This window comes from Carcharhinus amblyrhynchos, chromosome 16 (assembly GCF_965287045.1).
Source record: "Carcharhinus amblyrhynchos chromosome 16, sCarAmb.v2.hapA, whole genome shotgun sequence".
Lineage (NCBI taxonomy): Eukaryota > Metazoa > Chordata > Chondrichthyes > Carcharhiniformes > Carcharhinidae > Carcharhinus > Carcharhinus amblyrhynchos.
The window spans coordinates 50,397,136-50,419,641 of record NC_137339.1 but is presented as its reverse complement, the minus strand read 5'-3'; the positions used below and the strand labels follow the sequence as shown (position 1 = coordinate 50,419,641).

Sequence of the window (22,506 nt, the reverse complement as noted above, 5' to 3'; positions counted from 1 at the left end):
AATGTAGTTAATTATAAATGACTTGTATTCTTCCTGAACTTACTTCCATCATTTCCCTTTAATTGTTTCCTGCACATGCATTAGCTTTGAGGGGCTGAGGTGTTTCTACTGCTAGATTGTCCAGATTGCCCCATGATTTGTGGACCAGGCTCCTCATTTCAAGTTTGTCATTTGATAAACTCACAGCTACTGCATAGGGTTGTTAATTTGGCTTGTATGTCATCCAGTACCTCTCACTGCCAACCGTCCCACTCTGTACTAACTTGCTTTGCAGCCCTTCTCCAATATTTTTATTTCTAATGCAGGGAAGTGAAAGATACACACTTGAGCTGAGTGTTGCAGAAAAATACACACTTGAGTTGAGCATTGCTGAAAAATGCCATTTTGTCGAAGCTTACATCTTACACGTACCAGGACATTGCAAGGATTCCAATGTCAGGGTGCCAATCAGCACCCTCTTCTCATACTTATTAAAATTTATTTGTTGGACAGGGGTGTTGCTGACTGGCCAGCATTTATTGCTTATCCCTAGTCACCCTTGGAGGGCATTGCTCTGTAATACAGTGTAAAATTGTTCTTTCCCCTGACATTGTTAATCTTGCGATGGTCCTGATGAGTGCAAGAAGAAAGCATCAACAAAATGTCTATTTTCAGCAGCTCTCAAGTCCTGTATTACTAAATGACTATACATCTTAAATCTATATCCTTTTGATACAGTCCCTCTTGCTGGTAGAAACTGTTTTTTTAATCTATCAAAACCCATTACAGTTTTTAGCATCATTATTCATTCTCCCCTTAACCTTCTTTGTTCTAAGGACAATTCCATCTTCTGCCTCTCCGTAATACGCATGTCCATCATCCTTGGCATAATTCTGGTAAATCTCTCCTGCTCTCTCTCTAAGGCCTGGATTCTATAGAATCCCTAACGTGCAGAAGGAGGCCATTTGGCTCATCAAGCATGCGCCAAAAGCAATCCTACCCCAGGCTCTATCCCCATAAGCCAACATACTTGCCCTGCTAATTTCCCTGACATTATGGAGTAATTTAGCATAGCCAATCCATCTAACCTGCACTTATTATTCCTAAAGTGCAATGTTCTGGAACTGGATACAATACTCCAGTCGTGATTTATAAAGTTTAGCATTGCTTCCATGCTTATCTGCCAACTAGGCTGACTGCCAGGATTGAGGGCCTGGAGTCACAGGTAAACACCCCTGATTCTGCCTTACTTTGGGAAAAGGTACAAAAGTTGCTGTAAATCTTCAGCAGTGAAGAGTTTCCATTGTCTCACAATATTTAACAGAGAGAAGCAGGACATTTGACAGAACATCCTGCCGTCAGAATACAAATCCGCCATTGATAGTTTTTCAAAAGGTGTAAACCCCAAAGTATTTGGTGTGGCACTGTGTGCTCTCAATAGCTGCTAAGGTTTCTGAGCCAATAGTTTTTGACTGCAGGAGCTCTGATCTCTCATATTCAATCCAGGCAGAGCCTCCGACTGACTCTCAGGTTAAGTATCAGTTCAGGTGTGAGGGTTTTGTTGTTATCCTTCACTTGTTAAAGGTAATTAAAAAAGATGTTTGAAACAGTATTGGTGATTCAGACACAAGTATATTGTGAGTAATAACTAGCTTTCAGTTGCAGTCAGTTGAAACTGTGCTGTGGATGTAGTTACGCTACACCAAGAAACCAGCTCACCACCGCCTCTACAGCGACAATTAGGGATGGGTATAAATGCTGGCCTAGCCAACTCTGCCCACATCCTGTAAACGAATATATAAGTTTGAAAGCTCATTTTGACTCATGAGCTTACCTTTTGGGAAGTGAGTTCCGGATTACTACTACTGTCTGAAGAAATACTTTCTGATTTTACTCCTAACTGGCCCAGCTCTAATATTAAACTTATATTCCCTTTGTACTTGACTTCTGTTCACCCAGGAAAGAAGAAATAGGGCAATAGTGATACAGAATCTATCAAATCCCTTTCATATTTTAAAAACTTGATCAGATAAGCCCCTTAATCTTTTTTACTCAAAGGAAGTCATAAAAAGGCCAGGTGGGTTCCGAGGTGGGGAGAGGGGGTGAGGGGGTGGGGGTTGGGGGGGGTGTACAGTTACATGGACGGGCTTGCCTGACCACCCCAACCTGCAGTTCACCGTGAGGCACACAGAGCCTCAGATTGCAAGCCTGTCCTTGCCCCTGTTAAGGCCCTTAAGTAGTCACTTAAGGACCTAGGGTTCAAATTGAATCACAGCAACTGGTGAAACTTTAATTCAAATTGATTCAATTTGGAATTGAATCTCAGTAATGGTGACCATGAAACTACCATAGATTTTTGGAAAAACCCATCACTGATGCCCTTTAAGGAAGGAAATCTGCTATCCTTGGCTGGTCTATTGTGACTCCAGTCCAACAGCAATGTGGTTGACTCTCAACTGCCACCTGAAATATTCAGATCAGGGGCTGCATCCTCTCAGGTCCAGGGAGCCTTCCTGAGGTGAGGTATCCCAAACTGTATCCCTTGCTGGGGAAGGGGATCTCACCAGAATGCCCAGGTCCGATAAAAATAAGGATGCACTGGGGTTTACGTTGATTCTAGTGAAACCAATCTCCGGTCATTGATATTAGAAAGTGGTTCACTCACTCTGAGGACCATGGGTAGCTCAGCCTGCATTGATGTAGACTCTTGTTGATCAGGAGCAGGGGAGAAATTGAATGAGCAGCAATAACGGACTGGCCCATTTATAGAGTCATAGAGTAATAGAGGTTTACAGCATGGAAACAGGCTCTTTTTTTTAAACCCCTAAGCTAATCCCAATTGCTCGCATTTGGACCATATCCCTCTATACCCATTGTACCCATGTAACTACCTAATTGCTTTTTAAAAGACAAAATGGTACACACCTCGATTACTACCTCTGGCAGCTTGTTCCAGACACTCATCACCCGCTGTGTGAAACAATTGTCCCTTGTCTTTTGTATTTCTCCCCTCTCACCTTAAACCAATGCCCTCTTATTTTAGACTCCCCTAGCTTTGGGGAAAGATATTGTCCATCTAGCTGATCTGTGCCCCTCACTATTTTACAGACCTCTATAAGATCAGCCCCCAGCCTCCTACACTCCAGAGAAAAATGTCTATCCAGCCTCTCCTTATAACTCAATCCATCAAGTCCCAGTGGCACCCTAGTAAAACTTCTCTGCACTCTTTCTAGTTTAATAATATCCTTTCTATAATAGGGTGACCAGAATTGCACACAGTATTCCAAGTGTGGCCTTACCAATGTCTTGTATAACTTCAACAAGACATTCCAACTCCTGTATTCAATGTTCTGACCAATGAAACCAAGCATGCCGAATGCCCTTTTTACCACTGTGCCCACCTGTGACTCCACTTTCAAGGAGCTATGAACATGTACCCCTAGATCTTTTTTGTTCTGTAACTCTCCCCAGTGCCCTACCATTAACTGAGTAAGTCCTGCCCTGGTTCAATCTACCAAAGTGCATCACCTCGCATTTGTTTAAATTAAACTCCATCTGCCATTTGTCAGCCCACTGGCCCAATTGATCAAGATCCCATTGCAATTGGAGATAACGTCCTTCACTGTCCACCATGCCACCAATCTTGCTGTCATCTGCAAACATACTAATCATGCCTCCTATATTCTCATCCAAATCATTAATATAAATGACAAATAACAGTGGACCCAGCATTTATCCCTGAGGCACACCGTTGGTCACAGCCCTCCAGTTTGAAAAACACTCTCTGGCTTCTGTCAAGAAATAGTGAAGTGAATCACTCTGCTCCTGATCTTCCAAGACTCTCTCACTGAGAGTTTTCTGCAGGAGGTGGTGACAGCATGTCGCACAGTGGTTAGCACTGCTGCCTCACAGTGCCAGGGATCTGGGTTCAATTGGTCTCTTGGATCTTGGGTATGAAGTCTGCACATTCTCCCCATGACTGCGTGGGTTTCCTTCGGGTGCTCCAGTTTCCTCCCACAGTCCAAAGATGTGCAGGTTAGGTGGCTTGGCCATGCTAAATTGACCTTTAGTGTCCAAAGATGTGTAGGTTAGATGGCTTAGCTGTGGGGGGGATTAGCTGATTAAATGTGTGGGGTTACAGGGATGGAATGGAGGGTGCTTTTTTGTAGAGTCAGTGCAGACAAGAAGTGTGAAATGGCTTCTTAGGGATGCCCTTCAATGGCACTGTAGGGATCATATGGTTTTAGTCAGCTGAGTAACACTGACCTATATGTAGCCACAATAGTTACCAGCTGGGTACCAAATGGCTTTCCCTTGTGTATTTCTCTGAACCAGTTGGCAAAAGGTTCAAAGCCAATTGCGATCCCCTCACAGCCAAGTTGCTATGAATTTGGCTCCGTGACCTATTAATATTCCCAATTCCCTCATTTCTCATTCAATGAGCCTGCTGAGAGACTGGACAAATCAACTATTGTACACAAAGCCAAAGGAATTAGGCTCTGGAAGCCCGAGGGAGCTGGCGGGGAGATTCTTTGCAATGCTGATTTATGAATATATTTTTTGGAGGTTCCTGAGTACTTTCATTTCCACCAGCATTCTTCTACCCTGTTCTCTAAAACACTGTGTTGCATCCTGCTGTTCAAACCAGTGAACAAAAGAAAGCAACTCTGTAATGCGAATGGCTCTGAAGCCCCACAAAGCTCAGGAGCTAGGCCTCTTCCCAGCCTCTCCGTCACCCTGGCAGGGAACACAATGCTGCCTTGTTTAAATTCACACAGTGCCTCAGACTCTCTCTCGCCTCCTTCTAAGAGAGACAAGAAACAGAACAGCCCAGAATATTCATTGACCTTCATTGGTCTCCATAGCAACTAAGAACCTCAGTACAAGCTCACCAATGTGGAAGAGTATAAAGGCACTGTCTGTCATAGTCCATCTCTGAATAGGGCTCTTTGCTGTATCTGCAATTCACCCTCCAGTTTATAGTGAATTTAAGCATTACAATTAACAACCAGAATCTATTACTGCTCCAACATGCTGCCAAGTGGTAGGATGCAGGTCAGGGTTGTCAACTTTCCAACATTGTCCGGGAGTCTTCAAGAAATTAAAGTTTAATTCCTCAACAGTGCTGCAGACAAGAGGGGTAAAGACTAAAGTTTCTCCTTCATTGCCTTTGAACATTTTTATTGATTTGTTATAAAAACATTGGGGAAAAAACGGTTCAGTGACTGACCATCAGCAGTTATTTAATTGGATAATGAAGTGTCTATAGGTGCTTTTATCCAGGATTAATGACAGGAGTGTGGTGACAGGGCTGTCCATTGGGTTGGACAATCCCTGGAGGTTTCATCACTTGACTTCTAACCACCATCCCTTCCCTCCACATTCTGCCATTGGTCACCTAACATGTCCAGCCTAGTTTTGCACCACCTACTCAGCCAATAAGAAAGCACAGTAAGAAGTCTCACAACACCAAGTTGAAGTCCAACAGATTTATTTGGAATCATGAGCTTTCAGAGTGCTGCTCTTTTATCACCTGATGAAAGAGCAGGGCTCCAAAAGCTCATAATTCCAAATAAACCAATAGGAAAGCAAACAGACTCATTGTTCTCTGATTGGATAATTCTTGACTGTCAATCGAACAGAAGTATTTTTCCAATGTCCAAGGGAAATGAAGAATGAACTCATGAAATGTGTAAATGGTGGTTGGAAATGCAATCTTGGGAAATTGGCAACCCCAGTGGAAGGTCATATGAGGAATATGTCCAGCCAGTGTTGGTGAGCTGTGGCAGAGCTGTGTCTATGGTGATGTGTAAACCGAGCAGATCCATGCAGTCTCATTGAGAGACTGAGTGATCTTGGGCTGCCTCCAACAACTTAAGGTTACAGGACTATAAGGCCAACTAGTTATGAATGGACCACTTTTCCCATTTGTGTCAGTCAGGCTTAGCAGAGAGGGGAAGAAAATATAGAAATATGATGAATATAAGAGTTAACTGCACCACTAGTGAGTTATATAACACTAGGGGCATGCATGCCCCAGCAAGGGGCATGCATGCGGCAGGTTGTAGTGGGCTGCTCTTGGATGTTGCTTCGGGAGTTGCCTATTGCTTCACGTCGTTAGTGTGCTTAAACTGGACCATCTCGAGGGCAACATGACAGCTCAGAGACTATCTCTGTTGCTGTGCGGACACATGGATTTGGGCCTGTGTCTGTGGGAGTTTGCACGTTCTCCCCGTGGTTGCGTGGGTTTCCTCCGGGTGCTCTGGTTTCCTCCCACATCCCCCAAAGATGTGCTTTTAGGCTGATTGATTGGGTACTAAATTGTCCCTAAATTGGACCTCCCTGATCCTCGCACGTTAGGCATAGACTAAAATCATGAATAGGTCACTGAGACAGTAGGACGGCGGCGCGGGCTCGTTGGGCCGAAGGGCCTGTTTCCCGTGCTGTGTTGTTCTTTGTTCTTTGTTCTTTGTTCTAGTGGGTCTAACTGAGCTACAGAAGGAACTGATGGAAACTCCTGAGATACTTAATCCGTCTGTTTGGATCTGGGTTACAAAGAACAAACAACAAAGGAAATTACAGCACAGGAATAGGCCCTTTGGCCCTCCAAGCCTGCACCAACCATGCTACCCATCTTAACTAAAAGCCCCTACGCTACCGGGGACCATATCCTTCTATTCCCATCTCATTCATACACTTGTCAAGATGTCCCTTAAAAGGCACTACCGTATCCACTTCCACTACATCTCCTGGCAACAAGTTCCAGGTATCCACCACTCTCTGTAAAAAATCTGCCTCAGACATCTCTTTTAAAACTTGCCCCTCACACCTTAAACCTATGCCCCTTAGTAATTGGCTCTTTCACCCTGGGAAAAAGCTTCTGACTATCCACTCTGTCCATGCCTCTTGTAATCTTGTAGACTTCTATCAGGTCTCCCCTCAACCTCCGTCGCTCCAGTGAGAACAAACCAAGTTTCTCCAACATCTCCTCATAGCTAATGTCCTCCATACTAGGCAGCATCCTGGTAAATCTTTTCTGTGCCCCCTCCAAAGCCTCCACATTCTTCTGGTAGTGTGGCGACCAGAATTGAACAGTATATTCCAAGTGCAGCCTCACTAAGGTTTTATAAAGTGGCAACATGACTTGCCAATTTTTCAACTTCAATGCAACAGCCGATGAAGACAAGCATGCCGTATGCCTTCTTGACTACCTTCTCCACCTGCATTGCCACTTTCAGTGACCTGTGTACCTGTACACCCAGATCCCTTTGTCTATCAATACTCTTAAGGGCTCTGCCATTTACTGTATATTTCCTATCTGTATTAGACCTTCCAAAATGCATTACTCACATTTGTCCGGATTAAACTCCATTTGCCATCTATCCGCCCTAGTCTCCAGCTGATCTATATCCTGTTGTATCCTCTGATGGTTCTCATTGCTAGCCGCAAATCCACCAACTTTTGTGTCATCTGCAAACTTGCTAATCAATCCAGTTATATTTTCTTCCAAATCATTTATATGATTTGGTTGACCAACCTTTTTGTGTGAGGACTCACATTCCAATTTTTTTCTCACTCAAGGGACAAACTAACATATTTTGAAAATATAAGGTTTGGTATAACATGAAATGGGAATTGAAAAAGAAAAATCAAAGCAACAAATTGATAACTTTAAAAAAAAGTATGAATAAGAATGACCTTTAAAATGTGCCAAGCAGCAGAGCTAACTGAAAAAAAAATCCTTTTTTTGCCTTTTTGATTAAGTAACAGAGCTAGAGAGAGAGAGAGTCGGGCAGACAGACTAGGCCAAATCCTGGTCACCCAGAGAAGGGAGTGAGGACTGAGTCCAAGCTTTGGGGTTGGGTTTAACCTTGTGTTCACCTCTGGAGTCACACACTCTGAGTTGAATTTAATGGAAGCATGTTGCCTTCCAGCCTGGGTTTCTTCCTCTCACAGCCTGCTGTGTGAATATGGTTACAGGGAGGGAGAAAGGGGATGTTCATCTGCTCATTCCCAGTCTCAGAATTCTCACTCACAGTAACACATGAACTCTCTCTCACACATACAGACTCACACAAAGACTCACACACAATCACTCATACAAAATCACTCATATACCTTCACTCAGTGAACCTATCAATGGCAAATGTGGAAGGGAACAAGCCTGTCATTGGATGAACAGCTCCCAGCACCTCTGTCACTTACACTCACCACACTTTGAACAGAGAATATGATGCTGGGTAAAGAGGCATTGCAGGCGGGATTGCACTTTGACATAATACTAGGGATAGAGTCCATGTGGTTGGAAAGTGTAGAGGAGATGATCTCAACATTCCAACACCAAAACCAAAACAAATGTGATAACTCTCAGGATGTCCAGTTAGACAAAATGTGTTTCCTTGTATTTAATGTCACCAATGGTTTAACTTTTTCACCTGTAGATATCTACTCTTCTCAGAACGGGTCAGCCATCCACCCTTAGCTCAAAGTCAGGACCTTATGCTGATGCATACGACATTCCACCAAGCCATATTCCTGGAATCCGGAGCAGTCAGGTAATGTAAAGAAATTCTACATAGATATGTAAGATTACAGAGGATATATGGCCCAGCATTCGGCCCAACCAGTTGGTGCTGATGTTTATGCTGCACTTGAACGTCCTCCCATCTTTTCTCATCTAAATCTACCTTTGTAGATCAATATTCTCTTTTCTCTTGTATGTGTATCTAGTTTCCCCTTAAATAGATCTATTCTCTTCACTTTACCCTCTCCTTGTGGCAGTGAGTTCCATATTCTCACCACTCTTTGGGTGAAGAAGTTTCTTCTGAGTTCTCAATTGGATTCCTTTGTGACCATCTTATATTGATGACCTCTAGATACCCTCTTCCACACAAGAGGAAACACTGACCAGAATTCTCCAGCCTTGTACACCCTGCCACCACTGCCAGCAAGAGCAGAGAATTTGGCATTCAGTTAAATCTCCATTCACAGCAGCAGGACTGGAGAATCCCAGCCGCAGGCATTGTAGGAGAATTCTGACCATTTTCTCCATACCCTTCTATCAAAACCTTTAATCATTTTAAAGATTTCGATTAGGTCACCCAATTCATCACCTTTGTTTAAGAGAAATGAAATCCAGCTAGTCAATTCTTTTCTGATAGGTATTCCCACGCATTTCTGATGTTTTGATTCGGTTTGATTTGATTTGATTTATTATCACGTGTATTTGTATACAGTGAAAAGTATTGTTTCTTGTGCGCTATATAGACGAAGCATACCGTTCAAAGAGAAGGAAATGAGAAAGTGCAGACTGTAATACACCGTCATAGCTAGGGTGTAGAGAAAGACCAACTTAATGCAAGATAGGTCCATTCGAAAGTCTGATGGCAGCAGGGAAGAAGCTCTTCTTGAGTCAGTTGGTACATGACGTCAGACTTTTGTACCTTTTTCCTGACAGAAGAAGGTGGAAGCGAGAATGTCCGGTGTGCATGGGGTCCTTAATTATGCTGGCTGCTTTTCTGAGACAGTGGGAAGCATAGACAGTGTCAATATATTGGAGACTGGTTTGCATGATGGATTGGGCTACGTTCATAACTTTTTGTAGTTCCTTGCAGTTTTGGGAACAACCAGAAAGAATGTTTTCTATGGTGTATCTGTAAAAGTTGGTGACAGTTGTAGCTGACATGCCAAATTTCCTTAGTCTTCTGAGAAAGTAGAGGCATTGGTGGGCTTTCTTAATGGAATGGGGGCCCAGGACAGGTTGTTGGTGATCCATACACCTAAAAACTAGAAACTTGATTGTGTTTAGGGGGAGACACCTTAGACGCACAGACTGGGTCAAATGTTTTCGATTTTAAGAGTGTTATAACCCTACTGGCTGTGACTCTGTGTTATAAACCAGAAGTTGTACAAACAACAGCTGACCCTCAATTGTTCTTCTGAAGGCTCTAACTTTTGATCTCCTATCCCATACCCAAAGAATCATTCTTTAGATGTGAACTTTCACCACATCTAGCACATACCTTCACTCACTGTCAGCCTGAAGAATGTTTTTTTTTGCTTATTGGTCGAGTAGGGCTGTGCACTGGAGATTTCTGCAGTGCCTACGGGAATGATCCCTGGTACCCTTGCGAGACAAGGAGTGAGAATCGTTAAAAACAACATTGACTTGGGTCACAGGTCACACCCAGTGTAGTGCAGGGAAATTCTGGGTCCAGTAATAGGTGAATAACAGCACCTTTTGGATTACTGCTAGTTGAAATTAGGATATTGGTCTTACATTTATGACTGCCATTGATATACAGACTATCAGTGATCTCGTTCACGTGGTGACCAGCAAGGAACACTGGATAATGATCAGTAATCGTTGAGTTACCCAATCCCAGGCAACCAGCACCAGCAATCAGCTAATTCAGTGCAGTTGCAATAGAAAGCCTGACCACTCAGCACACGGCGTGGGAAAAGGAGATAAGAAAAGGTGTAGTAGGATTTAGGAAATCTGTTTCTTCCACAGGCAGACAGGAGAGTAACTGAAAGTGAGGGGACAGCGGATTGGGGGGAGCAACTGAGGGCGGGGTGGTAATCTCTTCACCATAGACATAATGGCAGCCGTGTGTACCATCTACACGATGCACTGCAGCAATTCATCAAGGTTCCTTAGACAGCACCTTCCAAATCCACAACTGCTACCATCTAGGAGGACGAGGGCAGCAGATACCTGGGAACACCACATCTGGAAGTTCTCCTCCAAGGCACTCACCATCCTGGCTTGGAAATATATTGCTGTTGCTTCACAAAGGAAATCCTGGAGCTCACTCCCTAACAGCACTGTGGATGTACCTACAACTCAGGGACTGCAGCGGTTAAAGACGGCAGATCACCACCATCTTCTCAATGACAATTAGGGATGGGCGATAAATATCACTTTAGCAGCATCTTGAAACAAATTGTATATTTGAAAAAATAATTGTGAAACTAAATCAGCCAGACTCGGAAAACCAAAGATTATTTCTAAACTGGTGGAGACGCTGTAATGAGTAAACATTTTTTTCACACAGCAAGTGGTTAGGATCTGAAATAAGCTGTCTAAGTGTCTGGTGGAGGCAAGTCTAATCAAGGCACTCGAGAGGGAATTGGATTATTCTCTAAAAAGGAGGATGTCACAGGGAGAAGGCAGGGATGAATAGCACTAGTTGATGTGCTCAAGAGGGCTGCTGCAGACACGATGGGTGAATGGCCTCCTTGTTGTAACAATCAAGTGAACTGGGCTTCTTCAGTCACTGGGTTGTTATCCAGTGCCCCCTGGTGGAAATGAATGTTATGGAGCCTGGGTAAGGGGTCAGCATTGTTGCCCTGTGTTGCTGCCCTTACACCTTCCCCTACCCTAGCCAGCACTCCAGGAATAAGTCATTCTTTACTTCTGCTAGCTATAAATCTGACTGTATTGTACGTGAAAGACATATTTTCACCAATTAGGTTTCGTCAGAGCTCTTGTCAAATGACAACAATTTTACAAATGTATTTTCCAATAGATGCGGAAACATTCAATGTTCCAAACAGATGTTGAGAGGAAGCTAATTCAGCAGCTGTACGATATTCCACCGAGTTTCGAGAGGCCCAGAGCTACAACTCAACAGCAGGTAAAAGGAAGTCTTGTGTTTATTCTTTCAGAAAGACTCCAAATTGTTTTATTTGGACTATTTCTGTAAAGGAATAAAGTCCTCATGGCTTCAGGATGTCCCAAGGAGACTGGTGATCAAAAATATCTTTGAAATGTTATCAAAGTTGTTTAGTCGGAAAGTCAGTTTGCACAGCAAGATCCCACAGGCAGGATGGTAATAATAACCAGACTATTTTAATAATGTTGGCTTGGATACTGGGGAGAGCTCCCCAGCTTATCCTTCCATAGTGGCCACGGAGCTTTTTGTATGCCCACTTGAGAGGATGGATAGTGGATAGTGCCTAGGGTTTTCTGTCTCACCCAAAAGACATCACCTCCGACAGTGCAGGACTCTGACAGTAATGTACTGAAGCAGCAGGTTAGATTTTGCGCCAGAGTCTCTGGAGTGGGACCTGAACCTTACAACATTCTGATTTATCAGAGGAGTGCTGCCCACAGAGCCAAGCAGTTATCGTATTTACGTAGTGCAAAAGTAAAGTAGTGTGGATGCCGGAAATTTGAAAATGAAACAGAAGATGCTGGCGATAGTCTGGGAGACAGAAACAAGGAATAACATAAATGTTGTTGCTTGAATGTAGATCCAACGTACTGGCTACCTTCACTGGCACCTCATATCAGAGTGCATGCCAGCTAGGTGTTTCCTTCTGAGGGATATTATTTTACATATGATTTGGTCCTGAACTGACTTCAGGCATCAGAATGACCTTGCAATGTGACTCACTCCAGAATGGCCTTAAGTAAGGAATACTTGATGATCTGGTTTCTCTCTCTAGGCAGGGTGAACTGAGACCAATACATTCCAACCCCCAACATCCCCAGCTTTGAGGGAGATTAGATGGGGCCTGGTCTTGGCCTGAATCACAGGATCAAACAGTAACTAGGAGGGCTCATGCATGGAGAACATTTCTAAAGATATGTGTGTGTTGGTTGATTTTCTAGATGTACGACATCCCTCCAAGTGTGTGCAGAGATGGCACCTATGACATTCCTTCATCATATGGAATGGAGCCTCAGGAAATAGCAATTGGGAAATACTGCACTCTGCCAGCTCCCCGCAAGCTCAGCTGGGACGAAGCCAGAGCTTCGAAACAATCGCTGTATGACGTGCCCACATCAAGGGATAATGCTGCCTCCTCAAGAGAAGCGCTTTATGATATTCCCCCCAACAAGCCTGGAGCTGCAGGCTTGAGTCTGCCCAATTACGGTACGCTGCCCAGCAGACTGCACTCCAGCACTGTGAGCCAGGCTCTGTATGACATACCACCCTCAAAGAACGCCACCTCTTCCAACCACTCACTTTATGACATTCCCCCTACACGTGAATACACAGCCTCCAGCCCAGGTCCTCGCCAGTCAAAATTTTTGGAAATTTATGACATTCCGGTGAACACTCCCAAGCTCACTGCGGATAGGCTGAGCCCCAATCAGCAAAACATTTACGATCTGCCAAGGATATCTTCATCAACGGATATGATGAAGATGAGGAGCCTAGGGGAGCCTGTTTATGATGTTCCCCCGCAGGTCTCCAAGGATGTTCCAACTACCCAGGAGAGGGCAGACACTCCCAGTGTGAAGTGCGGACAGAGTGTAGCACCCACCACCTTGGATGAGCTTCCAGTTCCTGCTGTGCCCATGTCTGCCAAGGAAATAACACTGCACGTCGAGTTGGCCATTGGGAAGTTGGTGCATCTCCAGCAGCAGGTGGACAGCTCGGTAGGCAGCATAATGGTCTTTGTCAGCCGAACATGGAGGCTCCAGGATCATCTGGAAGAGAACCTTACTGAGATCCACTCTGCAGCAGACAATGTCATGGAAAGCCTGGGCACTTTCATGGACTTTGTGCGGGGGGTGAAGGTCAATGCCATTCGCCTGACAGACAGCAATCTCCAGAACCGGCTATACAAGCAATTACAGATTTTGGAGGATTCGTACCAGATCATGGTGGAGACCACACAAACACTGAATGGCCGTAACTGGGCCCTCAGTGTCCTGGTGGTGAGCAAACCCCAGGCAAGCCCTGATGACCTTGACCGCTTCGTCATGGTAACCAGGACCATCCCAGACGATGTTAAACGACTCGCATCCATAATAATTGCAAATGGGAAGCTTCTCTTCAACCAGACCCAGGGCCAGCAAGGACAGAAACAATCCCCTTCAACACTGGACAAACAAGCCATCAAGAACAATCACCCTCGTCTTCAGAGAAAGGGCCCTGAGATTATTACCAAACAGAAAGCTCCACTGCCCACACCTCCACGAAAAGAACATAATTCAAAACCAAGTAACCTGCAAATTGCCAAACCAAATCACATTGAAGACTGCGATTATGTCCAGTTACAGGTTAGTAAATTAACAGGAGATACAACAGTCCCAGATAGAGAACAGTGCCAAACTAACTGTACTTTCTGCTCTGTTAGCTCCATCTGCTGATACCTTGCCAAACCCAAAATATCTTGGCAGAGTCTTCACCCTCCCCCAGGGGTCATCTTTAAATATTGATAGAGCTCAAAGATTCTGGGTTAAAGTACACAGTAATGCCTATCGTGTTTGACTAGGAATCACAACCAATTGCCCATGCTGCCTCTCAACACACACTGTGTTAACTGCCACATCTGCGGTTTTCCTACTGTTAATGTCCTTGGTGTGAACCAATGCCAGTTCTGGTTTGTGCCTGTATGATAGGCAACGTTGTTCACTCAGAAGCGCTGTCAGACATGCCCTCCTTGTTGTTGGTGCCATTCCACCGCCAGCCATCTCCTGAGCCTCCACTACCCCTTTCCCAAGTCCTCACCACTCTTCCCAGAGTCCTTGCTGTCAAACTCTGACCACCTTCCCTTTTCTGATCCCCCATTGACCCTTTCCCGACCCCCCATTGACCCTTTCCTGACCCCTCACCGACCCTTTTCCGACCCCCTATTGACCCTTTCCCGACCCTCAGACCCTTTCCCGACCCCCACTGACTTTTTTCCGGCCACTCATTAACCCTTTCCTGACCCCTCACCGACGCTTTCCCGATTCCTCACTGACATCTTCCCAATCCCTCACAACCTTTTCCCGACCCCTCACTGACCCTTTCCCGACCCCTCACTGACCCTTTCCCAACCCCTCACAACCTTTTCCCGACCCCTCACTGACCCTTTCCCGACCCCTCACTGACCCTTTCCCGACCCCTCACTGACCCTTTCCCGACTCCTCACTGACCCTTTCCCGACCCCTCACTGACCCTTTCCCGACCCCTCACTGACCCTTTCCCGACCCCTCACTGACCCTTTCCCGACTCCTCACTGACCCTTTCCCGACCCCTCACTGACCCTTTCCCGACTCCTCACTGACCCTTTCCCGACCCCTCACTGACCCTTTCCCGACCCCTCACTGACCCTTTCCCGACCCCTCACTGACCCTTTCCCGACCCCTCACTGACCCTTTCCCGACCCCTCACTGACCCTTTCCTGACCCCCTCACTGACCCTTTCCCGACCCCTCACTGACCCTTTCCCGACCCCTCACTGACCCTTTCCCGACCCCTCACTGACCCTTTCCCGACTCCTCACTGACCCTTTCCCGACCCCTCACTGACCCTTTCCCGACCCCTCACTGACCCTTTCCCGACCCCTCACAACCTTTTCCCGACCCCTCACTGACCCTTTCCCGACCCCTCACTGACCCTTTCCCGACTCCTCACTGACCCTTTCCTGACCCCTCACTGACCCTTTCCCGACCCCTCACTGACCCTTTCCCGACCCCTCACTGACCCTTTCCCGACCCCCCATTGACCCTTTCCCGACCCCTCACTGACCCTTTCCCGACTCCTCACTGACCCTTTCCCGACCCCTCACTGACCCTTTCCTGGCCCCTCACTGACCCTTTCCCGACCCCTCACTGACCCTTTCCCGACCCCTCACTGACGCTTTCCTGACCCCTCACTGACCCTTTCCCGACCCCTCACTGACCCTTTCCCGACCCCTCACTGACCCTTTCCCGACCCCTCACTGACCCTTTCCCGACCCCTCACTGACCCTTTCCCGACCCCTCACTGACGCTTTCCCGACCCCTCACTGACCCTTTCCTGACCCCTCACTGACCCTTTCCCGACCCCTCACTGACCCTATCCCGACCCCTCACTGACCCTTTCCCGACCCCTCACTGACCCTTTCCTGACCCCTCACTGATTCTTTCCCGATTCCTCATCGACCCTTTCCTGATGCCATGCTGATTCATTTCTGACCTCTCACAGACCTTTTCCTGATGCTACACTGGCTCTTCCTGGCCGCTCCACCGCCTCCCCCCCACCCCCCCCCCCGCCCCACCAGCCCAACCTGAGCTCTTGCTGCGCAAGGCTCCTGTCTCTGGCCCTTGTGAGTCAGGGTCTCACAGTGATGGTCATCAGTTATTTCAGCATGCCAGAATAACACTACAGCTCACTATACTGCATAACTTTTACATCATAACTGGTTTTTGCAAAATTCCCATGCAGGAAGTTATACAGTGTAAGCGCATGTGAACATACTAACAATTTATAAAATAATGTGACCTCATAATCAGAGTTTCCTGATGCCACTTGGGTTGCTTGTACTGTGGACCTCTGATTCGGAGAGAATTTCAACAACCCATTTTAGTTTATTTTACAGATTTATGTTTTAATAATCTGAACTTGTTGATTGGATTTGATGACACAGATAATGCAACATTAAGTGTACCCTCTGCTGTTGTGACATTACCAAGTTCAATCTTTAAATATTCACACATTCCCAAGGGTTCCATTTAAATTTTGACCTACTCCCCCAAGGGTCTATTTTTGCCCCTGTAACAGTCGTCAAGCTTCACAAAAAGTTTCATTGGCTGCAAAGCACTTTGGGGTGGAATATAAAATCTCTGAAGTGGAGAAGGAGACCATTTGGCCCATTGAGTCTGTAGCAACCATAATTCCACCCATGCCTATCCCCATAACCCCACATATTTATCCTGCTAATCCCTATGATGTTAAAGGGCAACTTACTATGGCCAATCAATCTAATCTGCATATCTTTCAACTGTGGGAGGAAACCAGAGCACCAGGAGGAACTCATACAGACATAGGGAGAACATGCAAACTCAATATAGGAGGGATGTCCGTGGTAGGTTCTTTACTCAGTGGTTGGGGTGTGGAATAGACTGCCTGCTGTGAAAGCAGAGTGGGACACTTTAGGAACTTTCAAGCAGTTATTGGGTAGGCACATGGAGCACACCAGCATGATGGGGACTGGGATAAAGTCTGCAGAGGGATCTAGATAGGCTAAGCGTGGTGAATCTCTGGAATTCTCTGCCCGTTGAAGTGGTGGAGGCTGCCTCGCTAAATATTTTTAAGACACAGGTTGATGGGTTTTTGATAAGAGAGGGGATTAAGGGTTATGGGGAGAGGGCGGGAAAGTGGAACTGAGCCACGACAGATCAGCCATGATCTTATTGAATGGCGGGGCAGGCTCGAAGGGCTAGATGGCCTACTCCTGCTCCTATTTCTTATGTTCTTATGAACTATGAAGAGAGACTGAATAGACCGGGCTTGCACTTGTTGGAGTTTAGAAGGATGAGGGGGGATCTTATTGAGACGTATAAGATGATGAAGGGGATGGATAGGGTAGAGGTTGAGAGGTTCTTCCCGCTTAGAAAAGATAGCAGGACTAGAGGGCACAGCCTCAAGATAAGGGGGGGGGGGGTGCAGTTTAGAACGGAGTTGAGGAGGAACTTCTTCACTCAAAGGGTGGTGAATCTCTGGAATTCTCTGCCCGTTGAAGTGGTGGAGGCTACCTCGCTAAACATATTTAAGACGTGGGTAGATAGGTTTTTGGTAGGCAAGGGAATTAAGGGTTATGGGGAGAAAGCGGGAAAGTGGAACTGATCCACCAGATCAGCCATGATCTTATTGAATGGCGGGGCAGGCTCGAAGGGCTAGATGGCCTACTCCTGCTCCTATTTCTTATGTTCTTATGGGATAACTTGATCTTGGTTTTGGACTAAGCTCGGCACAACATCGAGGGCTGAAAGGCCTGAACAGTGCTGTACTGTTCTATATTCCACACAGGTAGTGACCCGAAGCCAGAATCGAACCTGGGCTCCTGGCATTGTGAGAGAACAGTGCTAATCTCTGAGTCACCGTGACGCCCATATCAGGGCTGTCCAGTGATCATGCAAAATGTTCTTTTCTTCCGTGAATCCTGCCACATCCCCATAGCTCCTTTTAAATGCTGACACACCCTTTGGGGCTCCCAGAAATTCATTGTAGATTTTAATGCACTCCCCCACCCCCCAGCAAGTCCAAAAGACAGTGTCAGCTACCAAAAGAGAACCGCACAGAATTTACTTAAACACTTGACTGTCTGATGATGCTGGCCATGAGCGTCCAGACTTAGGTTAATCTGTGAAGCCTCATGAGCCACATCAATTCTATCTTGCTGCTGAGTGGAACTTTGATTCAGGATTTATTCAGTCTCTGCAAACATTTTGGCGCTCTTAAAATTCATGAAACAAGTATAAAATACAGACACAAATGGAACTTATTACGTTTGAGGTCTGATATTGAGACTGATATTGAGATAAACCACAAGGTCAGTGGTAGTAAACCAACTGGAGCAGTTTATTAACATATTCTTATCTGAGCACAATCCGCACAAGATTGGTTAAGCGGGTGGAGCTTGAGTCCCAGGTCACCTGTCCCGTTCTCTTAACGGGGCATGCCCCACCATACGTAACAGAAATGAGCTCTTGTTCAATGTGGTTGCTATGAACACATCTCTTGTTCAGATACTATCCAAGAACGTTTTACACACTGGGTCCATTTACAGCTCATTGAGAGCACGATTCGCTCACAACTACTGAATACAAATTGTACTTTGAAAGTACATTTAAGATGTCATGTTTGTGAGAAATCATCCCACCAAAAATGTAAATTCTTCAAGATGGCTAACAGTTGCCACTTGGGGAGGAAGTGAACTAACTCCAAAAGGCCAGAATCAGATAGCTGCTCCACTTGAATTAGAGTGGGAGAATGTAACAATGGGTAGCTGAGGTATAATTATTTGATTCTCAGCTTTTCAGCGTTGTTAGTTAGGTCAGTATTTATTGCCCATCTCTAAATGCCCCATGAGAAGATGGTGGTGGTGGTGAACTGCCTTCTTGATCTGCTGCAGTCCATGTGAGGTAGGTAGATCCATAGTGCTGTTAGGGAGGGAGTTCGGGGATTTTGACCCAGCGACAGTGAAGGAACAGTGATATATTTCCAAGTCTGAGTAGTAGCGTGACTTGGAGGGAATCCTTCAAGGTGGTGCTGCTTACTATGTCTGATGCTCTTATCCTTCTAGATGGTAAAGTTTACAGGTTTGGAAGGTGCTGTAGCATATGGACTATAGACTCAAGAAGCAGTGATCCTGCCTTTGCAAGGCAGCTCCCACTTAGCCAAATTAAAGGGTATGTCCTGGTGACCATGCAGCTGGCCCTGCCTGTTGAAAGGCACTCCTGCTCGAGATGCTGACAGATGTGAGGTCTTGATCGAAGATCTCTCTGAGCGGGTTCCTTCCAGGATCATGACTGACGGTCTCCTAACGATCTCGCTGCTGTTTCCCCACAGAGGAAAGAGAAATTTGAAAGCCAGGAGAAAGAACAGGATAGCATCAAACAAAAAGAGAGAGAGAGCTTCAAACAGAAGAAGCTTCTTTTAGAACGACAGGTAAGTGCCACACTCATTTCTGGGATTATGTGAAGTATATTTTTCTTATGCTAATTTTGCACTATTATTGACTTTGAAAAATTGTTCAGCAAGTAATACAGAAATGTTCTTACTGAAATGTTTAATGGCCATGCTGAGGCCCTTATTTCCCTTTAGTTTCAGTGTTACATAGCTAACCAGGACTAACAAATGTGAAGATTCATTATCAGCTCTGGCTGGTCTATTATCAGATTCTGCTGTCTGTCAAATCCTTTTAGAATGAAGGATGCTACCTCTGAAAGTCCTCTCTCCTCCCACTTCCACACTCATCTCCAACAACATGTCGGAGGAGCTCACACATTCCCTTGTCGTGAGGATTGAGCCACCCCTCCTCTAGCCCTCCAGACTGAACCTTCCCAAATGCTTCTCCCTAAAGCTCACATCTTTCTCTTGTTTCCATACAAAGCATGCCTGTAATATCTACAACACACAAACACATTCACTGGAGTTCACGTGCTGCTGTTGCTGCCAGTGAGAATGGAGAATTTGGTTGTCATTCCACTTGGCCTAATCTCCACTGACTGCAGCAGGATCAGAGAATCCCAGGCTCAGGCGAGCTCGGAGAATTCTGGCCTCTATTCAGACCAACAGAGCTGTACTGGGATTTACGCTCCATAAGAGTCACCGCCTGCCCCTCTTCATCTACACTATCAGTGTATCCTTCCATTCCTTCCTCCATTCTGTGTGCATCAAACTCCCCCTTAAATGCTGGTCACTTCAACCATTCCATATTGCAGCCAAATCCACATTCTAAGCAATGAGTAAGAGGTTAGAATTTCCTCTTGGATTCATTAGTGACTATCTGTGTCTGGCCTTGCCTGTGATTAAAAGCATCTCCCCAGTATCTACCCTATCAGAACCTTTAAGAACTCTATGAGGTCATCCTTCAGTCTTTTATTTTCCAGAGAAAAGAGTCCAAGCCTGTTCATTTTTTCTTTACAAGTATAACCTGTCACTTCTGGTCTCATGCACAAAAACATTTTTTGCAGCTTCTCCAGTATCTCAATATTCTTTTGATAATATGGAGATCAAAACTGTGCATAGTATTCCAATTGTGTTCTAACCATGGTTCTTTACAAGTTGGACATAACTTCTCTGTTTTTCAATTCAATTCCTCTAGATATGCTTTGGATGAGAATATAGGGTTAGTAAGTTTGCAGATGACACCAAGATTGGTGGCATAGTGGATAGTGAAGAAAGTCATCTTCGACTGCAACGGGATCTTCATCAATTGGGTCAGTGGGCTGACAAATGGCAGACAGAGTTTAATTTAGACAAATGCTAGGTGATACATTTCGGTAAATTGAACCAGGGCAGGACTTACTCAGTTAATGATAAGGCATTAGGGAGAGTTACAGAACAAAGAGATTTGGGGTACATGTTCATAGCTCCTTGAAAGTGGAGTCACAGGTGGACAGAGTGATGAAGAAGGCATTCGGCATGCTTGGTTTCTTCGGTCAAAACATTGAATACAGGAGTTGGGACGTCTAGTTGAAGTTGTACAAGACATTGGTAAGGCCACACTTGGAATACTGTGTGCAGTTCTGGTCACTCTATTATAGAAAGGATATTATTAAATTAGAAAGAGTGCAGAAAAGATTTACTCGGATGCTACTGGGACTTGATAGTTTGAGTTATAAGGAGAGGCTGGATAGACTGGGACTTTTTTCTCTGGAGCGTAGGAGGCTGAGGGGTGACCTTACAGAGTCTATAAAATAATGAGGGGCACAGATTAACTAGATAGTCAATATCTTTTCCCAAAGGTAGGGGAGTCTAAAACTAGAGGACATAGGTTTAAGGTGAGAGGAGAGAGATACAAAAGTGTCCAGAGGGGCAATTTTTTCACACAGAGGGTGGTGAGTGTCTGGAACAAGCTGCCAGAGGTAGTAGTAGAGGCAGGTACAATTTTATCTTTTAAAAAGCATTTAGATGGTTAGATGGATACGATGGCTATAGAGGGATATGGGCCAAATGTGGGCAATTGGGATTAGTTTAGGGGTTTAAAATAAAAGGGTGGCATCAAGAAGTTGAGCCAAAGTTTCCATGCTGTAAACCTCTATGACTCTATGAACCCCAATGGTTTTTTTATGACTTTATTAACTTCTGTCACTGCTATTACTGATATGTCTATCTATCGCCCAATGTATTTGCCCACGATTCTGTTTAGACACTTACTCTCTAAAGAGTGCTTGGCTTTTTCTAAAAAGTGTGTATATTCTTCCTACAAAATCGTACCACCTCGCATATTATAGAATCTCAGAATTGTTATGGTGCAGAAGAAGGCCATTTGACCCATCATGTCTGCACTGGCTCTCCAAATGAGCAATTCACTGAGTGTCATTCCCACCCCATTTCTTTTGATGACCTCGTTCTTCCTTTTTGCTTTCCTAATTGTTTCATTTGTTAACTTAATTTACACATTTTTGTATTTCCTTTTGTTATCCCCTCCTTTATTGTCCATTTACTTTAACAATATGCCTTGTTCTTTAGTTTCTGCTTTTCCCTTATATCTTAATTCAGCCATGGGGCAGGATTTTCTGTTCTGGCTCAGGGCATCAGATCAGCTGACCTCGGACTGTGCCAGAAGTAGTGTTCTAGCATTTACCCTGGCTAGATTAGCCAGCTATAGGCCAGAGATGGCACTCAATCTAGCAGTGGTGTAGGAGGCATGCAGAGAGAGATGGGGGTAGAAAGAGAGCGAGGGTGGGGTAGAGAGAGGGAGAGAGAGAGACAGAGGAGGATGGAGAGAGAGGGGGCAGAGAGAGGGGGAAGAGAGAGGGAGATGGGGGAGAGAGAGAGGGTGGGAGAAAGAAAAGGGGAGAGAGAGAGACAGAGTGGGGGAGAGAGAAAACGAGGGGAGAGAGAGAGGAGAGGGGGAAGACAAAGGGAGAGTGGGGAGAGAGTAGGGAGAGAGTGGGCGAGAGAGTGTGGGGAAGAGTGTGTGGATGAGAGAAGATGTGGGTGAATAAGTGTGGGCGAGAGAGAGTGTGGGAGAGAAAGTGGAGGAGAGAGAGAGTGGGGGAGGAGAGGGAGGGAGAGCAAGGGAGAGAGAGAGTGAAGGGGAGAGAGAGGCTGGGAGGGACAGAGAGAGAGAGTGGGGGAGAGAGAAA

The 22,506-nt window shown here is 45.4% G+C and overlaps 1 protein-coding gene across 1 annotated transcript in view; it reads left to right on the top strand.

Annotated features, from left to right (window-relative positions):
- LOC145353730 (cas scaffolding protein family member 4-like) overlaps positions 1-22,506 on the top strand; it is a 116,417-nt gene that overhangs the window by 92,058 nt on the left and 1,853 nt on the right. The window contains exons 3-6 of the mRNA XM_080204498.1: positions 8,421-8,534; positions 11,511-11,618; positions 12,599-13,999; positions 19,259-19,357. Of these exons, the coding sequence (XP_080060624.1) occupies positions 8,421-8,534; positions 11,511-11,618; positions 12,599-13,999; positions 19,259-19,357 (1,722 nt within the window). The remainder of the gene's footprint in view (positions 1-8,420; positions 8,535-11,510; positions 11,619-12,598; positions 14,000-19,258; positions 19,358-22,506) is intronic.